The 14,380-nt window shown below is 47.8% G+C and overlaps 1 protein-coding gene and 1 pseudogene across 7 annotated transcripts in view; both read right to left on the bottom strand.

Moving 5' to 3' along the window:
• CEP164 (centrosomal protein 164) overlaps nucleotides 1-7,821 on the bottom strand; it is a 61,669-nt gene extending 53,848 nt beyond the window's left edge. For 5 of the 7 annotated variants that reach the window (XM_046015992.1, XM_046015989.1, XM_046015984.1 and 2 more), the window contains exons 1-2: nucleotides 7,716-7,808; nucleotides 2,369-2,471 (exon numbers count right to left, since the gene is read on the bottom strand). In XM_046015992.1, the coding sequence (XP_045871948.1) occupies nucleotides 2,369-2,450 (82 nt within the window). In that variant the 5' untranslated portion in view covers nucleotides 2,451-2,471; nucleotides 7,716-7,808. Of the gene's footprint in view, nucleotides 1-2,368; nucleotides 2,472-4,184; nucleotides 4,258-7,296; nucleotides 7,394-7,715 lie in introns of those variants that run through there. The other 2 variants (XM_046015985.1, XM_046015986.1) reach the window with 2 other exon arrangements.
• A 4,550-nt stretch (nucleotides 7,822-12,371) lies between these two features.
• On the bottom strand, nucleotides 12,372-13,433 carry LOC123949864 (annotated as a pseudogene).
• Between the last annotated feature and the right edge of the window lie 947 nt (nucleotides 13,434-14,380).

A 14,380-nucleotide genomic window follows, 5' to 3' on the forward strand; every position in this document is an offset into this window, starting at 1 on the left:
AAAAAGCACTTTTTCAAAGGACCAGCTTACTCACAGAGCTCACAAATAGTTTTTGAGTGCTTCCTGTGTGCTGTGAATAAGAGAAACGGTCCCTGTCCTTATGGAGAAGAAACCACCAGTAAAGAAGTGAACAGAGAACTGCACAAAGAATTACAGCTTCTGGTAAAGGAAGTGAAGGAAGTAAATGAGGAAGCAGCAGGGGGGGCACTCCTCTGGAAAGGGTCAAGGGAAACCTCTCAGAATGGAACACAAATGAAACCTAGAGGAGACAAGGGAGCTGGCCATGCAGAGCACTGAGGAAAGAGCACTCAGGTGCAAAAGGCCTGTGGCAAGTGGCAGTCTGGCCCATCTGGGGACTGTCAGAAAGGTCACGGGACTGGCAGGGTGGGAAAGAGAGAAGGGCACTGGCACTGCGTGAGCCCAGCCAAGTGGCAGGCTGGGTCATGCAGAGTCCCACACACCCCACTAAGGGTGCTCTGCTAAATAGAATAGAATATTACTAAAAGCAGAGTCCTGATATGATCTGCTTTACACTGTAAGAACACCCTGGTGCAAGCGGGAGCATAAACAGGAAGGCGGTGCCTTTCGTGAGGACACCTGGCTGCGGGTCCCAGCTGCACCGCTCAGCAGACCTGTGCCTTGAGGGAAGTTGGTTCACCTTCCTGTGCCCCATTTCCTCATCTGTAAAATGGGAATGGTAACAGTACCTAACTCATGGAGCTGCTGCGAGGGTTGAAAAGAAGCAGATGTGGGGCACCTGGCTGACTCCATTGGAAGAGCATGCAACTCCTGATCTCAGGGTTATGAGTTCAAGCCCCGCATGGGGTACAGAGATCACTTAAGTTAAAAAAAAAAAAAAAAAAAAGAGTAAAGGAGATACATGTAAAGTTCTTAGCCAGAAACCAGGACAGAGGAGCACTCAGTAAATTCTGTTAAGACTGCTGTTTAAAAACAAGGGGCGCCTGGGTGGCTCAGTCGTTAAGCATCTGCCTTCGACTCAGGTCATGATCCCAGAGTCCTGGGATCGAGCCCTGCATCCGGCTCCCTGCTCGGCAGGAAGCCTGCTTCTCCCTCTCCCACTCCCCCTGCTTGTGTTCCCTCTCTCACTGTGTCTGTCAAATAAATACAAAAAATCTTTTTTTTTAAATGGCTTTAGTTTTCATCTTAAGAAATTGGGTTACGGGGCGCCTGGGTGGCTCAGTAGGTTAAGCCACTGCTTTCGGCTCAGGTCATGATCTCGGTCCCGGGATCGAGTTCCGCATCGGGCTCTCTGCTCAGCAGGGAGCCTGTTTCCCTCTCTCTCTCTGCCTGCCTCTCTGTCTACTTGTGATCTCTCTCTGTCAAATAAATAAATAAAATCTTTAAAAAAAAAAAAAAAAGAAAGAAATTGGGTTATCCTGTGGCTTTAGGACACACTGTATTTCATGGTATCACTATACTTTTTTTTCTTAAGATGGACTCCTTTTTTTAAAATATTCATTCATTCATTCATTCATTCATTCATTCAAAGGTTTTATTTTTAAGTAATCTCTACACCCAATGTAGGGCTCAAACTCACAACTCTGAGATCGGGTCACATGCTCTACCGACTGTGTCAGCCAGGCGCCCCTATATTTTCATTTTAAAATTAATCATTGGTCAGGGCACCTGGATGGTTCAGTCAGTCAAGCGTCTGCCTCAGGCTCAGGTCATGATCTCAGGGTCCTGGGATTGAGCCCTGCATCAGGTTCCTTGCTCAGTGGGGAGTCTACTTCCATACTCCCCCTTGCTTGTTCTCTAATAAACAAATAAAAATAAATTAATCATTGATCTTGCCCAGTCAGCAAACCTTTTCTGTAAAGAGCTAGACAGTTAAGTATTTTAGGCTTTGTGCATGACAGGTCTCCTGTCAAAACCACTCAACACTGCCCTGCGCCATGAAAGCAGCCACAGACAATACATAAGCAAACAAGCATAGCTATTTTCTAATAAAACTTTATTTATAAGAAGGCAACAGGCCGGGGCACCTGGGTGGCTCAGTGAGTTAAAGCCTCTGCCTTCGGCTCAGGTCATGGTCCCAGGGTCCTGGGATCGAGCCCTGCATTGGGCTCTCTGCTCAGCAGGGAGCCTGCTTCCCCCTCTCTCTCTGCCTGCCTCTCTGCCTACTTGTGATCTCTGTCTCTGTCAAATAAATAAATAAAATCTTTAAAAAAAAAGAAGAAGAAGAAGAAGAAGGCAACAGGCCAGGTCAGATCCATGGACTATAGTTTTCCCTGATCTAACCAAATACACGGAGCGGCCCTGCATACATAGCATACTTCGCATATTGGAAGGACAGAGCTCAATCCGAGATCATTCCTGCCCTCAAACTGCACCCCAGGCCTCTTACCTTGCTCACTGGGGATGTAGGTCTCATCATAATCTTCCTCTAGAACTAGTTGGTCTCCTATGCGGATGGGTCTTCCGGCCATGATTGGTCTGGGCTCGAACACCTGCAGTCCCAAACACCCACACCCAAAGAGAAAATCAGTGACCCGGCTTAAAAGGGGAAAACCCGGAGCTGGGTCATGCAGCACCTTGGTCAGACCAGACCATGCACGCCAGCTTAGCCAGGGATTTTCCAACTCCAGGGACAGCAAAGGGTGGGACAAACAGCTCAAAACCCAGGCCTTCTAGGCTTTGCACCTGGGAAAGTTCTCTGAGACACATCTCCCAAAGGCTTGCTGAACACATGGTGAGTCACAAAGGATCTGGAAACCCAGCCTTCTCGAGAGTTTGACTTCATACGCCGCCCGCCCCCAACACAAGAGAAATAATTCACAGTATAGGACCCCAGCTAGAAAACCCTAGGGAAACACCAGAGGACTAGCAGCACCCCTCACCCCCATATACCAACGTGTCCCAGGGCAGTCCCACAGTCTCAACACACTTCCCTATTTGCCTTCAACCACGTCCTCAGGGAGCTGACATCTAGTGGCAGTAGCAAACACAACTTTAACACTAAGACAGAAGGGGAGTAAAACCATACAGCTCCGGAAATACGAGGAGAGAAGGAACATTCCCGCTGAAGGGAGGATCGCAGGCTTTGTCAAGGGGCTGGAGACCAAGGGCAGTCAAGAGTCGTGTGAGTGGAGACAGGCGTTCTAGGCAAGGGGACGTCAGGTGCAGACAAGCGGTCCTGGAGTGCTCGACCCCGGCGGGCATGGCAGGGGCTGGGGCGGGAAGCCAGGTCACGGAGGAGAGCCGTGTAGACCATACGGAAGAGCCTCGCCTCTCTCCTGTGGCAAAGGGAGCTGCTGAGGGCTTTGGTGAAAGAAAGTGGCACAGAGTGGCCCTTTTCTAGGTTGAGAACGTTGGCAGGAGTGGCACGGCAGGACCAGAAGAATAAGACCGGTGGAAAACCACTGAGGCCTTAAACGAGGGCAGAAGCAGAGAGAAGGCAGAAGGGGCAGAGGCTGTGATGGCAGGCTTCATAGGACCAGGAAGGAGGACAGTTGGGGGAAAGGAATTCGACTTGAAACCAAGGTTTGTAGCTCCAGGGATGGACCAGTGTCAAACTGTTCAACTGACGAGCTGTCCCCGTTCTAGAATTGCTCCTCCCTTCCAATCCCTCTTCCTATGACTACTGAGGACCCCAGGTCACAACTCTCCCCTCAGGCAGCTCCCACACCGAAGCTCCCCAGGATGCAGAGACAAGTCACCCTGGACAGGGGCTGCCGTGTACGGCTGTCGCCGTCCTGGTGTGACGGACACGAGCCTAGAGCAGCCTCTTCAGAAGCTGTCACTGTCACCCGGAGCAGCGAGCACAACACAGCCCTCTTCTAGCAGGGGAAGTGAGCAGAAAGACCCTGCCATGCAAAAGAAGGTCAGGAGTGCCCATGGCCTGATCTGGTAGCTCAGAATCTGTGCCAGGACCCCCCAGAGAGGGACCCGTGACAAACAGCACAGGACAGAGGAGGGACTGTTGCTGTGGCCCTCTCCGTACCCTGAGAGTTGACAGCCGGCCAAGGACCGTATCTTGCCTCAGGACTCACGAGAGATGGCTCCCTCTGTCAGCACACCGGAGCCAAGGGAGTCGGGCTCTGCCCCCTCTCACTCCCACCGAGACACCTCCAAGCAGTAACTTCGTGCCTCAGGAAGACAGGCCAATGGAAGAAGCGTTCTCCTCTGTGGTACATCAACCCAAGTGGGGGTATGCTTCCTACCTGAAGATCCCGTAACACCCTGCCGAAGTAACGTTCCCTCCACACACAGCAGAAGTGAGTAGGGTCACTGACTCTGGAAAAGCAGAGCAGGAACCAGATGTAGCTAAAGGAACCAAGGGAATCTTGTGTTCTCTGAGTTAGGAAGAAGAAGGAAAGGATCCCCGGGGACATCAGGCTAGCCATCATTCGATCCAACAGGGCAGTGATCTTTTTTTGTAAGATTTTATTTATTTATTTGACAGAGAGCGAGATCACAAGTAGGCAGAGAGGCAGGCAGCGGGTGGGGGAGAGGGGGAAGCAGGCTCCCCGCTGAGCAGAAAGCCCCATGCGGGGCTTGATCCCAGGACCCTGAGATCATGACCTAAGCTGAAGGCAGCGGCTTAACCCACTAAGCCACCCAGGCGCCCCAGGGCAGTGATCTCTTACAAGGCACTTTACCAACCACCTCAGAGCAACTGAGAAATCTCACATGTGGGAGATGTCCCATATCCCTGGCCACATCCCATCTCGGGAAAGCAGGCAGCAGGTAAAATTTTATTGCCGCATAATGCCTGATTAGCTATATTGAAAAGGTCAGGAAGAACCCGGAACATCTAAATTCATGGATCACTCCAATATCAAACAAATTTTTCCATCAGAAAAAAATCAAGATGTGGGTGGGCTATATTCTCCCTCCTTTCTTTGCTTTGCCTGGCTTAAGAAAGGATGTGCATAAGGGCAGGACCAAAAGAACAGGAACTGTAGGAAAGAGGGAGGTGGTGGGAAGAGAAATCCTATGCCTTTAATGACTACTAGACATCATTTATTCATTCGAGAAATATTTATTGAACACCTACTAAGTTTGCTTCTTGCTGTCACTACAGACGTGATGAGGAGTAAAAACACCCGCAAGCTAACAGAGCATACTTACACACACATATGCATAATCAGAGTTCCCTGTGTATGGATTTCTTCCACTCTGCTGGAACAATTACAGAGAAAGTGCAGCCGAGAAAAGCAGGCTTACTAAAGAAGGCATTGGGGAGAAGACGGGAGACGTGAGAAGTGATTATGTAGTGGTAACTGAGTGCAGGTCTGGGAACGTTCTTGGCTCTGAATCCCAGCTCTGCCATTAACCAGCAGAGCAAGCTGCCTCAATTTTCTCATCTGTAAAATGGAGATAACAAGGTTTATCCCAAAGGGCTGTGAGAATCAAATTATTCAATACATGGGTGGGGGGGTAACACCTGGGTGGCTCAATCAGTTAGGCCTCTGACTCTTGATTTCTGCTCAGGTCATGATCTTAGGGTCAGGAGATCGAGCCCCATGTCTGGCTCCATGCTCAGCACGGAGTCTGCTTGAGATTCTCTGTCTCCCTCTGCCCCTCCTCCTGCTCATGCTCACTCTTGCGTGAATGCTCTCTCTAAAAAAATAAATCTTTAAAAAAATTAAATAAAAATAAATTATTCAATACATGTAAAATACTTAAAACATAGTAAGATCTCAATAAATGAGTTGTTGTTATTACTATTACGTATCTGAAAGGCCTATTCTACCTTGTTCCAGAGGACAGATCGAGTACCAGGGAATGTAAGTGAAGGCCTTTCTGACATTCAATGACCACTTATTGAACACTGACCATGGGCTGGCACTGTGCTAACTGTTAGGGCTACAAGCCTGATTACACGAGGTCCTGAACTCCAGCTGAGCCTAGCTGAGAAGCCAAATACATAAAGACGTGGTTGTAGAATGTGTGAGGCACGTTAAATAGTAGGAGGTACAACGAGAAACCAAGGTAAGGACAACTAACCTTATTCTGGAAGATCAGGGAAAGCATCAGAGTAGAGGACCAATGAGAGGGCTCTTCAAGAATCAGCAGGAGCTCACCAGGATAACGGGAAGAAAAGGCAGAAAAAACAGCATGCACAAAGGCACAGAGGCAGGAAGAACACAGTGGGCGCAGAGAATTCATTTTGACAACAAAGTTTATATTCACTGAATAATTCCTATGTTCCAAGAACGGTACTAATACTGTATATACATCATCTCACTCCGTCCTCTCCAAGGGGTGGAAAATACTTTTCCCATTTTTCAAATAAGGAAAGTGAGGCTCGGCAAGGTTAAAGAAAAAAAAGAACAACTTCCCAAGGCTTCACAGATAGCAAAGGACACAGTCTAACAGACATGCCACTCCCATGTCCCTCTGACCCCAAAGCCTGAGCTCTTCACCACTCCGACACGGCCAGCACGCAGGGGACAATGAATGGCAGGAGTGGCAGGAGAGAGATCTACAGTGGAAGGCCCAGAGCACACCATAAAGGGCTTGGAAGGATTTAGGTTGAATCCTGTATGTGAGGAGGAGCCAGCACCGGATTTCACAAAGGAGACAGGCATGATGAGATCTGCAGTTTTGCAAGATATTCTGACAGCTGTCTAAGAACTAATTTCAGGAGGGCAAGAACAGAAAGCAGAGCGACCACTCAAGAAGCTTTCCTGAAAGCACAGGCAAGAAATTATGAACTAAGCCAGTGACTGTGAGAATTGAAAGGAAGCACCAGATGCGTATGGTATGAGGCTGCAGAATCACAGGACCTGAAGTCTGCAGCAAGTGAGGGACAGGGAGGAGGGAAATCAGGGCACTTAGACTAGCCTGGGATTATCTGTTCGCTTCTATGCCTTACCCAATAGCCCCACCTAGCCTACTCCCTAGAATATAGGAAATGCCCAGCAAATGTTTGCTGCGTATATCCTAAGACTGAATTCCAGGTGCAGACCTGGCTGAGTGAACGGTGCAGTCCTTCACGGACACAGGAACTACAGGTGAAGGCGCAGATCTGGGGGACCAGGATGGCGGGGGAGGGACGCAGCTGGAGATGATCGGTAAGCAGGTCTGAGCTCACGAAACAGGTGTGGCTGCTGCTCACGGTAGTTAAACAGACGGTCACTGAACTGCGGGTGAAATCACCCAGACCCAGACGCGGCCTGTGGTGAGCAGAAAGGACAGGCCTGCAAAGACGGCTGAGTTAGGAGGCCCGGGAGCGAGGAGTCGTGGAAGCCAAATGAGGGCTGTGATTCCAGGTGGAAGAGATAGATTTTTTTTAATCGGTGCAAGGAAAAGAAGGGGAAAACAAACCTTCAAAACTTCCCGACTTCCCCAGCTGGCCCAAAGACGGCAGAAGGTCGGGCTAGCTCTGGATTCGGGCACTGGGAAAGCCTCCCCCCCAAAGTATTCGAGCGCGGTTCGGAGGCCGGGCCTCACTCTCCATGGACGGGACAAGTAAACGGGCGCCCCAGCAAGCTCACACGCTGTCACTCGCGCTCCGGCTCGCCGCTCGCTCCCCGCCGAAACCCCAGCCCAGCCCAGCACCCCTTCCAACACTCGGAGAGATTCTGGATGGATGCACCCTAGTCCGGCCGCTCCTTCCCAACCTCTCTCCCCCAGTTCCCGCCCACACTCGTGCTCCTCCCGCTGGCGGGCACACGAGTGTGCCCCAACTCTCTCCCTTCCCTCCTTCTCCCGCCACCCGACCCTTTCCTTGAGGAGGTCCTCACCTGCCCCCCGCCCCGGGAGGCACTGAGCCAACGCTCCCGCTCTGCGCAGCTTCCCCAGCACCACCCCGGCTCCCCGCTTCCAGGGACGCCGGGGTGTTGCCCTGCAGCGGCCAACAACCACTTCCGGAAAGGGTACCGACTTAGCAACTGAGAGTCCCGCCTCTCCACGGAGCCAATAGGTCGCTGAACGAGAGCGGTGGCACTGGATTGGTTAGAGGTCCCGTCGGGTCAGGGAGGACTTGTGCACGTTTTCCCATTGCACGATGGGAAATGTAGTCCAAGATAGTTAATGAGGGGTCCGCAAGGGGTCCTAGGAGAGCTCTGAATTCGATTAGGAGAGGAATTTCTTCCCGGGGCAGGAAAGGGTCATTCATAGTATTTATGGTAACGTGAATTAACTAAAGAAATCTATTCGTCATCATTTTTTAAGTAGTGTGATTAATATCAGGTGAAGAAGACACTGATCATCAGTAACCCGTTGAGTCTTTTAATAAACAAAAGAAATATGAATGTAAGGTAAGGGGAGACCACCTCCCCCACCCCCGCAGAAGATGCTTCCCTGGGCTCAGATGAAATCACTGAGCACCTGATCAGGACTTGAGAGCTGTGTTTTCCCGTTGTTTACCTTTGACCCAGAGCGCAGGGCTGTCTGAATGTCTGCAACATTGGGGACGATAACATCTCTCATAACAATTTCAAAGAGTCTGTTTAAGAAGCAAAAGGTGGCAAGGGTCCCTGGCTGGCTCAGTGGCAGGGAGAGGGGGTGGCTGTGGCTCTTGATCTTGGAGTCGTGAGTTGGGGCCACACGCTGGGTGTCGGGATGACTTAAATAAAATTTTAAGAAGAAAGTGACACGGTGTGTAGCCCCCTCCACAGGCTCAGTCTGACAGAAGGGCTGCTATTAATATAATCCCGTAGAGCTTAATCTGGCTCAGGTAGAGGGCAGATTTTTTTTGTCCTCAACCTCCTTCTAACAAAGAAGTTAAGAGGGTCATTACACCAATGGGAAACTGCAGGGCAGAAAAGTGAACTTCCCAGTTGGAGAGAATGAAGCAACTAGAGCAGATCCTGACAGGTTCCGTTGTGGATATGGATCTGACTCCTACCAACTCCTACCGGGTCCTGAAACCACCGGGCCCTGGGCCCAGAATGTGGAACTCAGGTTGTTGTCCCGGTAGATCCCAAGCCAGACATCCCGGATGTATTCCTCTTGTTTAACTTCAGCCTTTTGTGCGACAGTTCTGCCTGTACTTCCTTTATTCTGCCTTCAGATGACAAATCATTGCCCCCCCCCCCCCGACACACACACACACACACACACACACACACACTCCTTAAAGGTCTCCCTGAGCAACAAGAGGGACAGACTGGGATGGGTCTCTGGGGGCTCACCCGTTCATCCACCACAGGATCCAAAAAATACCATTGGTAGATTTGGTCTCTATGTCCCAGAACTTTTAATCAATTCGGTTGACTTTAACTGCCATCAAAATTCTTAACTTTTATTCCACAGTATCGGTCCCTTTCCATCTCACGGGGAGAGCTAATAAAGTCAGGGTCACCAGGGGATTAATGGGATTACCCCACACAGATAAACAATTTGCACTTTATCAGCTTTCCCTGTTGGTTTGTTCTTCGAAATGCAAACCAATTTATAAAATGCCCTTAGGCAAACATAATTAAGAAAGCAAATCTTTGGGGGGGAAATAACAAAAAATGACACACCAATTGATATGCCAGTAATATACCCAATGAGTGAGGAAGAGAGATTGAGAATTTCATCCTTTGTAGGTTAGCTTCTGCACTCAAAGATGTGGGAAGAAGAAAACGAAATCGGTCCCAAAATTTATGCCATACCCGCGAAGTCAGAATTTTCACCGTTAACAACTTTTTCTTCTCTTTTCATACTGTTTACTGGTAATATACAGACAATCACCCACATAAGAAAGAAAAACACTTGTTAACTCTACGATTTTTTAAGTACATAAAATTGTGAAATGTTCCCTCTCTTCTTTCAATCCACCATATTTAAAATTGCAAACTGCCCTTCTACCTCCCTTCTCTGCTTTATTTTCTCCTATAGTGTATATCACCATCTGAAACACTATTTTATTTTATTTTTCTTACTATCTGTCTCCCTATGGAAGATGTAAATTGCATGAAGACAGGAATTTTGTCCATTTTACTTACTGCTGTATCCATGGTGCCTAAAACAGAACTTAGCATATAGTAGGTTCTCAATACACACTTGCTGACTGACTAAATAAGCCAACTGAAGGCAGGAATTTCACACTTCAGAGGCAATCACTATTGACATTTTGGTTTCTGTCTTCCAGACTTTTTAATGTTTATGCAGATGTATATTTATGTGCATGCATATATTAGGCACACATGCCTCCCTTTTAATTTTTGCAGAAATGAGATCTTAACATACATATTGTTCTATAATGCGCTTTTTTCACTTGACATCTTTCAAGGTGAGTTCATAAGGAGTTACTCCATTCTTTATAATGGTGAAGTAGGATCCCATTAAGTGACTGTCTCCTTCCCCTGCTGATAATCATTCATTTTGTTTCCAAAGTTTCGGTATTACATACATGCTGAGTTCATTGTATTCGTTGGATGGGATCTTAGAAGTGGCACTGCTCAGAGTTTACATTTTTCCGTTTGAATAGACATTGCAAATTTCTCTCTAAAAACGGAATAATTTTAGCCCAACCAAGCCTTTCACCAACACCAAAAATGTCCGATGTGAAAGGCAATAAATAAATAAATAAATGGTGATGGTATCTAAATATTATTGTGACTGCATTCTTTCACTGTTAATGAAGCTGAACTCCCCCCCACGTGTTTATTAGCCATTTGAATTTCTGCGATTAATTATCAATTCACATTCTTTTTTTTAATAAACTTTTTTTTTAATTTATTGATTTGACAGACAGAGATCACAAGTAGGCAGAGAGGCAGGCAGAGAGAGAGGAGGAAGCAGGCTCCCTGCTGAGCAGAGAGCCTAATGCGATGCTGCAGGGCTGGATCCCAGGACCCTGAGATCATGACCTGAGCTAAAGGCAGAGGCTTTAACCCACTGAGCCACCCAGGCGCCCCTATCAGTTCACATTCTTATTCATTTTTCTACCAGGTTGGTTGGGGATTTTATTGACTTGAAGATGGTCTCTATATAGTATAGACATTAACCCTTTGGCTGTTTATTATATGACAAATATCTCCTAGTCTGTAACTTTAACTTTGTAAATGTAATTTTCATTTGGTAAATGTCATAGTGATAATAAAGCCAATAGCTAGATTTTACTGAGCATTTACAAAATGCCAGGCACCATTCTAAGTGCTTTATATGGATTACCTCATTTAAATCTTCTATTACAAGGTAGGTACTACTGTTTTCCCCATTTTAATAATTGAGACCTACAAAGGATAAGGAACTAGGCTGGAGTCTCCTGTGTTCTAAGTGACAGAGACTTGGAATACTAGAAGTGATTCTACAGAAGCTTTAAAAATTCAAGTAGTCAAACCTGTCCATTAAAAAAACAACAACAACAACAAAACAAAACTCTGAGTTTTGTTAGAGAGACCTTCTTTAACACAAGATTATTAAATGTTTCTCTACTTTTTCTGTAGTTTTATTTTTCACGTTAAACCCTTCGATCTACCTGAAGGTGATTTTTTTTTAAAGATTTTATTTATTTATTTGACAGACAGAGATCACAAGTAGGCAGAGAAGCAGGCAGAGAGAGAGAGGAGGAAGCAGGCTCCCTGCTGAGCAGAGAGCCCGATGCGATGCGATGCGATGCGATGCGATGGGATGCGATGCGATGCGATGCGGGGCTCGATCCTAGGACCCTGGGATCATGACCTGAGCTGAAGGCAGAGGCTTTAACCCACTGAGCCACCCAGGCGCCCCACTGAAGGTGATTTTCACATGAGAAAGGGAGTTCGTTTTCTTTCCTTCCAAATGGATAGCCAATTGTCCCAAAAACAGTTATTGAAAGATGTATCGATTTCCTTTTGATATGAATGTCATTTTTGGGGGGTATGATCTAAGTACTTTTCATTTTTTATTTTATTTTTCTGTTTTTTTTTATTTTTTATATAATACCCAGTGCCCTTCACCACATGCCCTCCTTAATGTCCATCACCCAGTTACCCCCAGCCCCCCACCCCTCTCCCATCCAGCAACCCTGTTTGTTTCCTATATTAAGAGTCTCTTAGGGGTACCTGGGTGGCTCAGTGAGTTAAACACCTGCCTTTGGCTCAGGTCACGATCCCAGGCTCCTGGGATGGAGCCCAGCGTCAGGCTTCCTGCTCGTGGGGAGCCTGTTTCTCTTTCTCCCTCTGCCTGCCACCCCCTGCTTGTGCTCTAATTAAAAAAAAAAAAAAATCTTAAAAAAAAAAGAGTCTCTGATTTTGTCTTGTTTTATTTTTCCTCTCTTCCCCAATGATCCTCTGTTTTATTTCTTAAATTCCACATAAGTGAGATCATATGATAGTGGTCTTTCCCTTTGACTTATTTTGCTTAGCATAATACCCTCTAGTTCATCCACATCGTTGCAAATAGCAAGATTGCATTTTTTTGATGGCTGAGTCGTAGCAATGTCATCTTTATCAGATACAGAATTTCCACGCATACATGGATCTATTGATTTTTTTTAACTGATTTTTATTTTTAAACTTGTTTCTAATCACCTTGTTGGTTGGGATTTTCTACTCATATCATATCTGCAAGCGAGCATTCCTTTGCTTTCTGATATATGTTTTAATTGCTCTGTGCGTTTATTAGCTAATAATACAAACACCCTACACAGATTCGCAAGAGATACTGCAGGGGAAAACATGACTTAGAAGGATTGACAGTATCGTAGGGTCTTGGTGGATGCACTCCTGGGCAGAGTGGACCCCGAATTCCTGGTGGAGAGGGTCTCATTCCTGGAGGGGGTGTTCCTGTTGGCATCCTTTGAGCACAGGGAACCCAAGTGGTGGGCCCGTGGGTGGCCATATGCCAAGCGGAGGGGCCCCATGCCTGGGGGTGTGTTGCTCGGCCTTCATTGAGATGGGGCCCCAGCACTGCTGGCAGGAGCAACAGCTGCTCTAGAACCTCTTCCCTGAGCCCCCCCTCCAAAACCCCTCGGACAGGGCCTGCTAATCCAACAGAAGCCTGGGGAATTGCAACACCAGCCGACACTCCTCTGCCAGCTGCCCTGCCAACCCCAGGGCCTCCTGCAGCTCCAACAAGTGGTACCCAAGCAATGCCAGCATCTTTGGGGGGCAGTCCTCCCACAGTCATGGAAACCAAGTTCTCCCCCTGTAGCCCCACCTTGACCCCAAACCCACCTTTCTTCATGGTCTGGCTGCTTCAGATTCTTGGGCTTGATCTTCCTGAATTCATCACAGTCACAGAGGATCAAGTTCACATGCTTGGCAAAAGCCTTAAAGGTGTCAATGAATGTGCCAATGGCTCAGTCGGTAGACTTGTGACTCCGGATCTCAGGGTCGCACGTTTGAGCCCCATGTTGGCTATAGAGAGTACTTAAAACATAAAATCTTGCCAATGAAGATTTGGCCATCTTGCAGGATACCTCTCATTCTATAGTCCGTGTGCGGCAGCATCTCGCTGTTCTTTCCCACAGTCACGGTCTGCAGCAAGGTTTCAGGATCCTTAAGACCTGCGGGAAGGCTCCAGACGAAGGTGCGATGCAGGTTCTCTTTCTCTTACCAACAGTGCCAACGTGGGGCAGAGGCTTCAGACAGTAGATGGAGCCTGGTTTCTCACTGGGAAATCAGCTACCTGGATATTCGGATCCTGCTTTCACCACCTCTTGGTGCCTCAGCTCAGGATGCCTATAGCTCAGTTCCTCCTGGAAATCCGCCCCAGGTACCTGCTGGTGCTGACATCGCCTTGGGTACGGCTAACACTCTCGGTGGCTCAGCAAGGCTGTCCTTTTCCGTTGGACGTCCACCTCTGGTACATGCTGTTCTGGGGTCTGTCTGGGGTGCAGGCGGTCTCCGGCGGCTCCATCGCTCTCCTCGGCTGCGGCTCAGGCACATCTGGCGACCACCACTCCACTGTTTGCTCTCTAGTATTTATAGCACGAGTTTCGTGCTCTCATCCTACTCAGCTAGCTAGGCTGATCTACACTCTGTGGGAGGGGCGCCTCGCTGGCTCCTGCAGTCAAGTATGGCCCTCTTGATCTCACGGTCATCAGTTCAAGCCCCGTGCTGGGTGTGGAGCCTACTAATAAATAAATAAATAAAATTAAAAATGTATGAGCTACGTGGGAGAAGAGCAGTGATAATGACCTTCCCTTGGCTAAGCCAAATTCTAATGGGAGTAAGTTCAGCCTGTCCACTACTGTGTTTCCTGTGATTTTCTGTTGGGTTGTTTAAGAAGTTCCCTCTTAGTTTTTATCAGAACTGCTGAATTTTAACAACAGCTTTCCACACTGGTTAAATAATATGTTGATATAATCATACGGCTTTTCTCCTTTAAGCTGTTAGAGCTCTCAAGCTTTTTGTTTTAAGATCTTACCAGTTAAAAGTACAGATACTAGGGGCGCCTCAGTGGCTCAGGGGGTTAAAGCCTCTGCCTACAGTTCCTGGGATGGAGCCTCAGCGGGGTGTCTGCTTCCCTTCCTCTCTCTCTGCCTGCAGGT

This window comes from Meles meles, chromosome 8, assembly GCF_922984935.1.
Source record: "Meles meles chromosome 8, mMelMel3.1 paternal haplotype, whole genome shotgun sequence".
Classification (NCBI taxonomy): Eukaryota; Metazoa; Chordata; class Mammalia; order Carnivora; family Mustelidae; genus Meles; species Meles meles.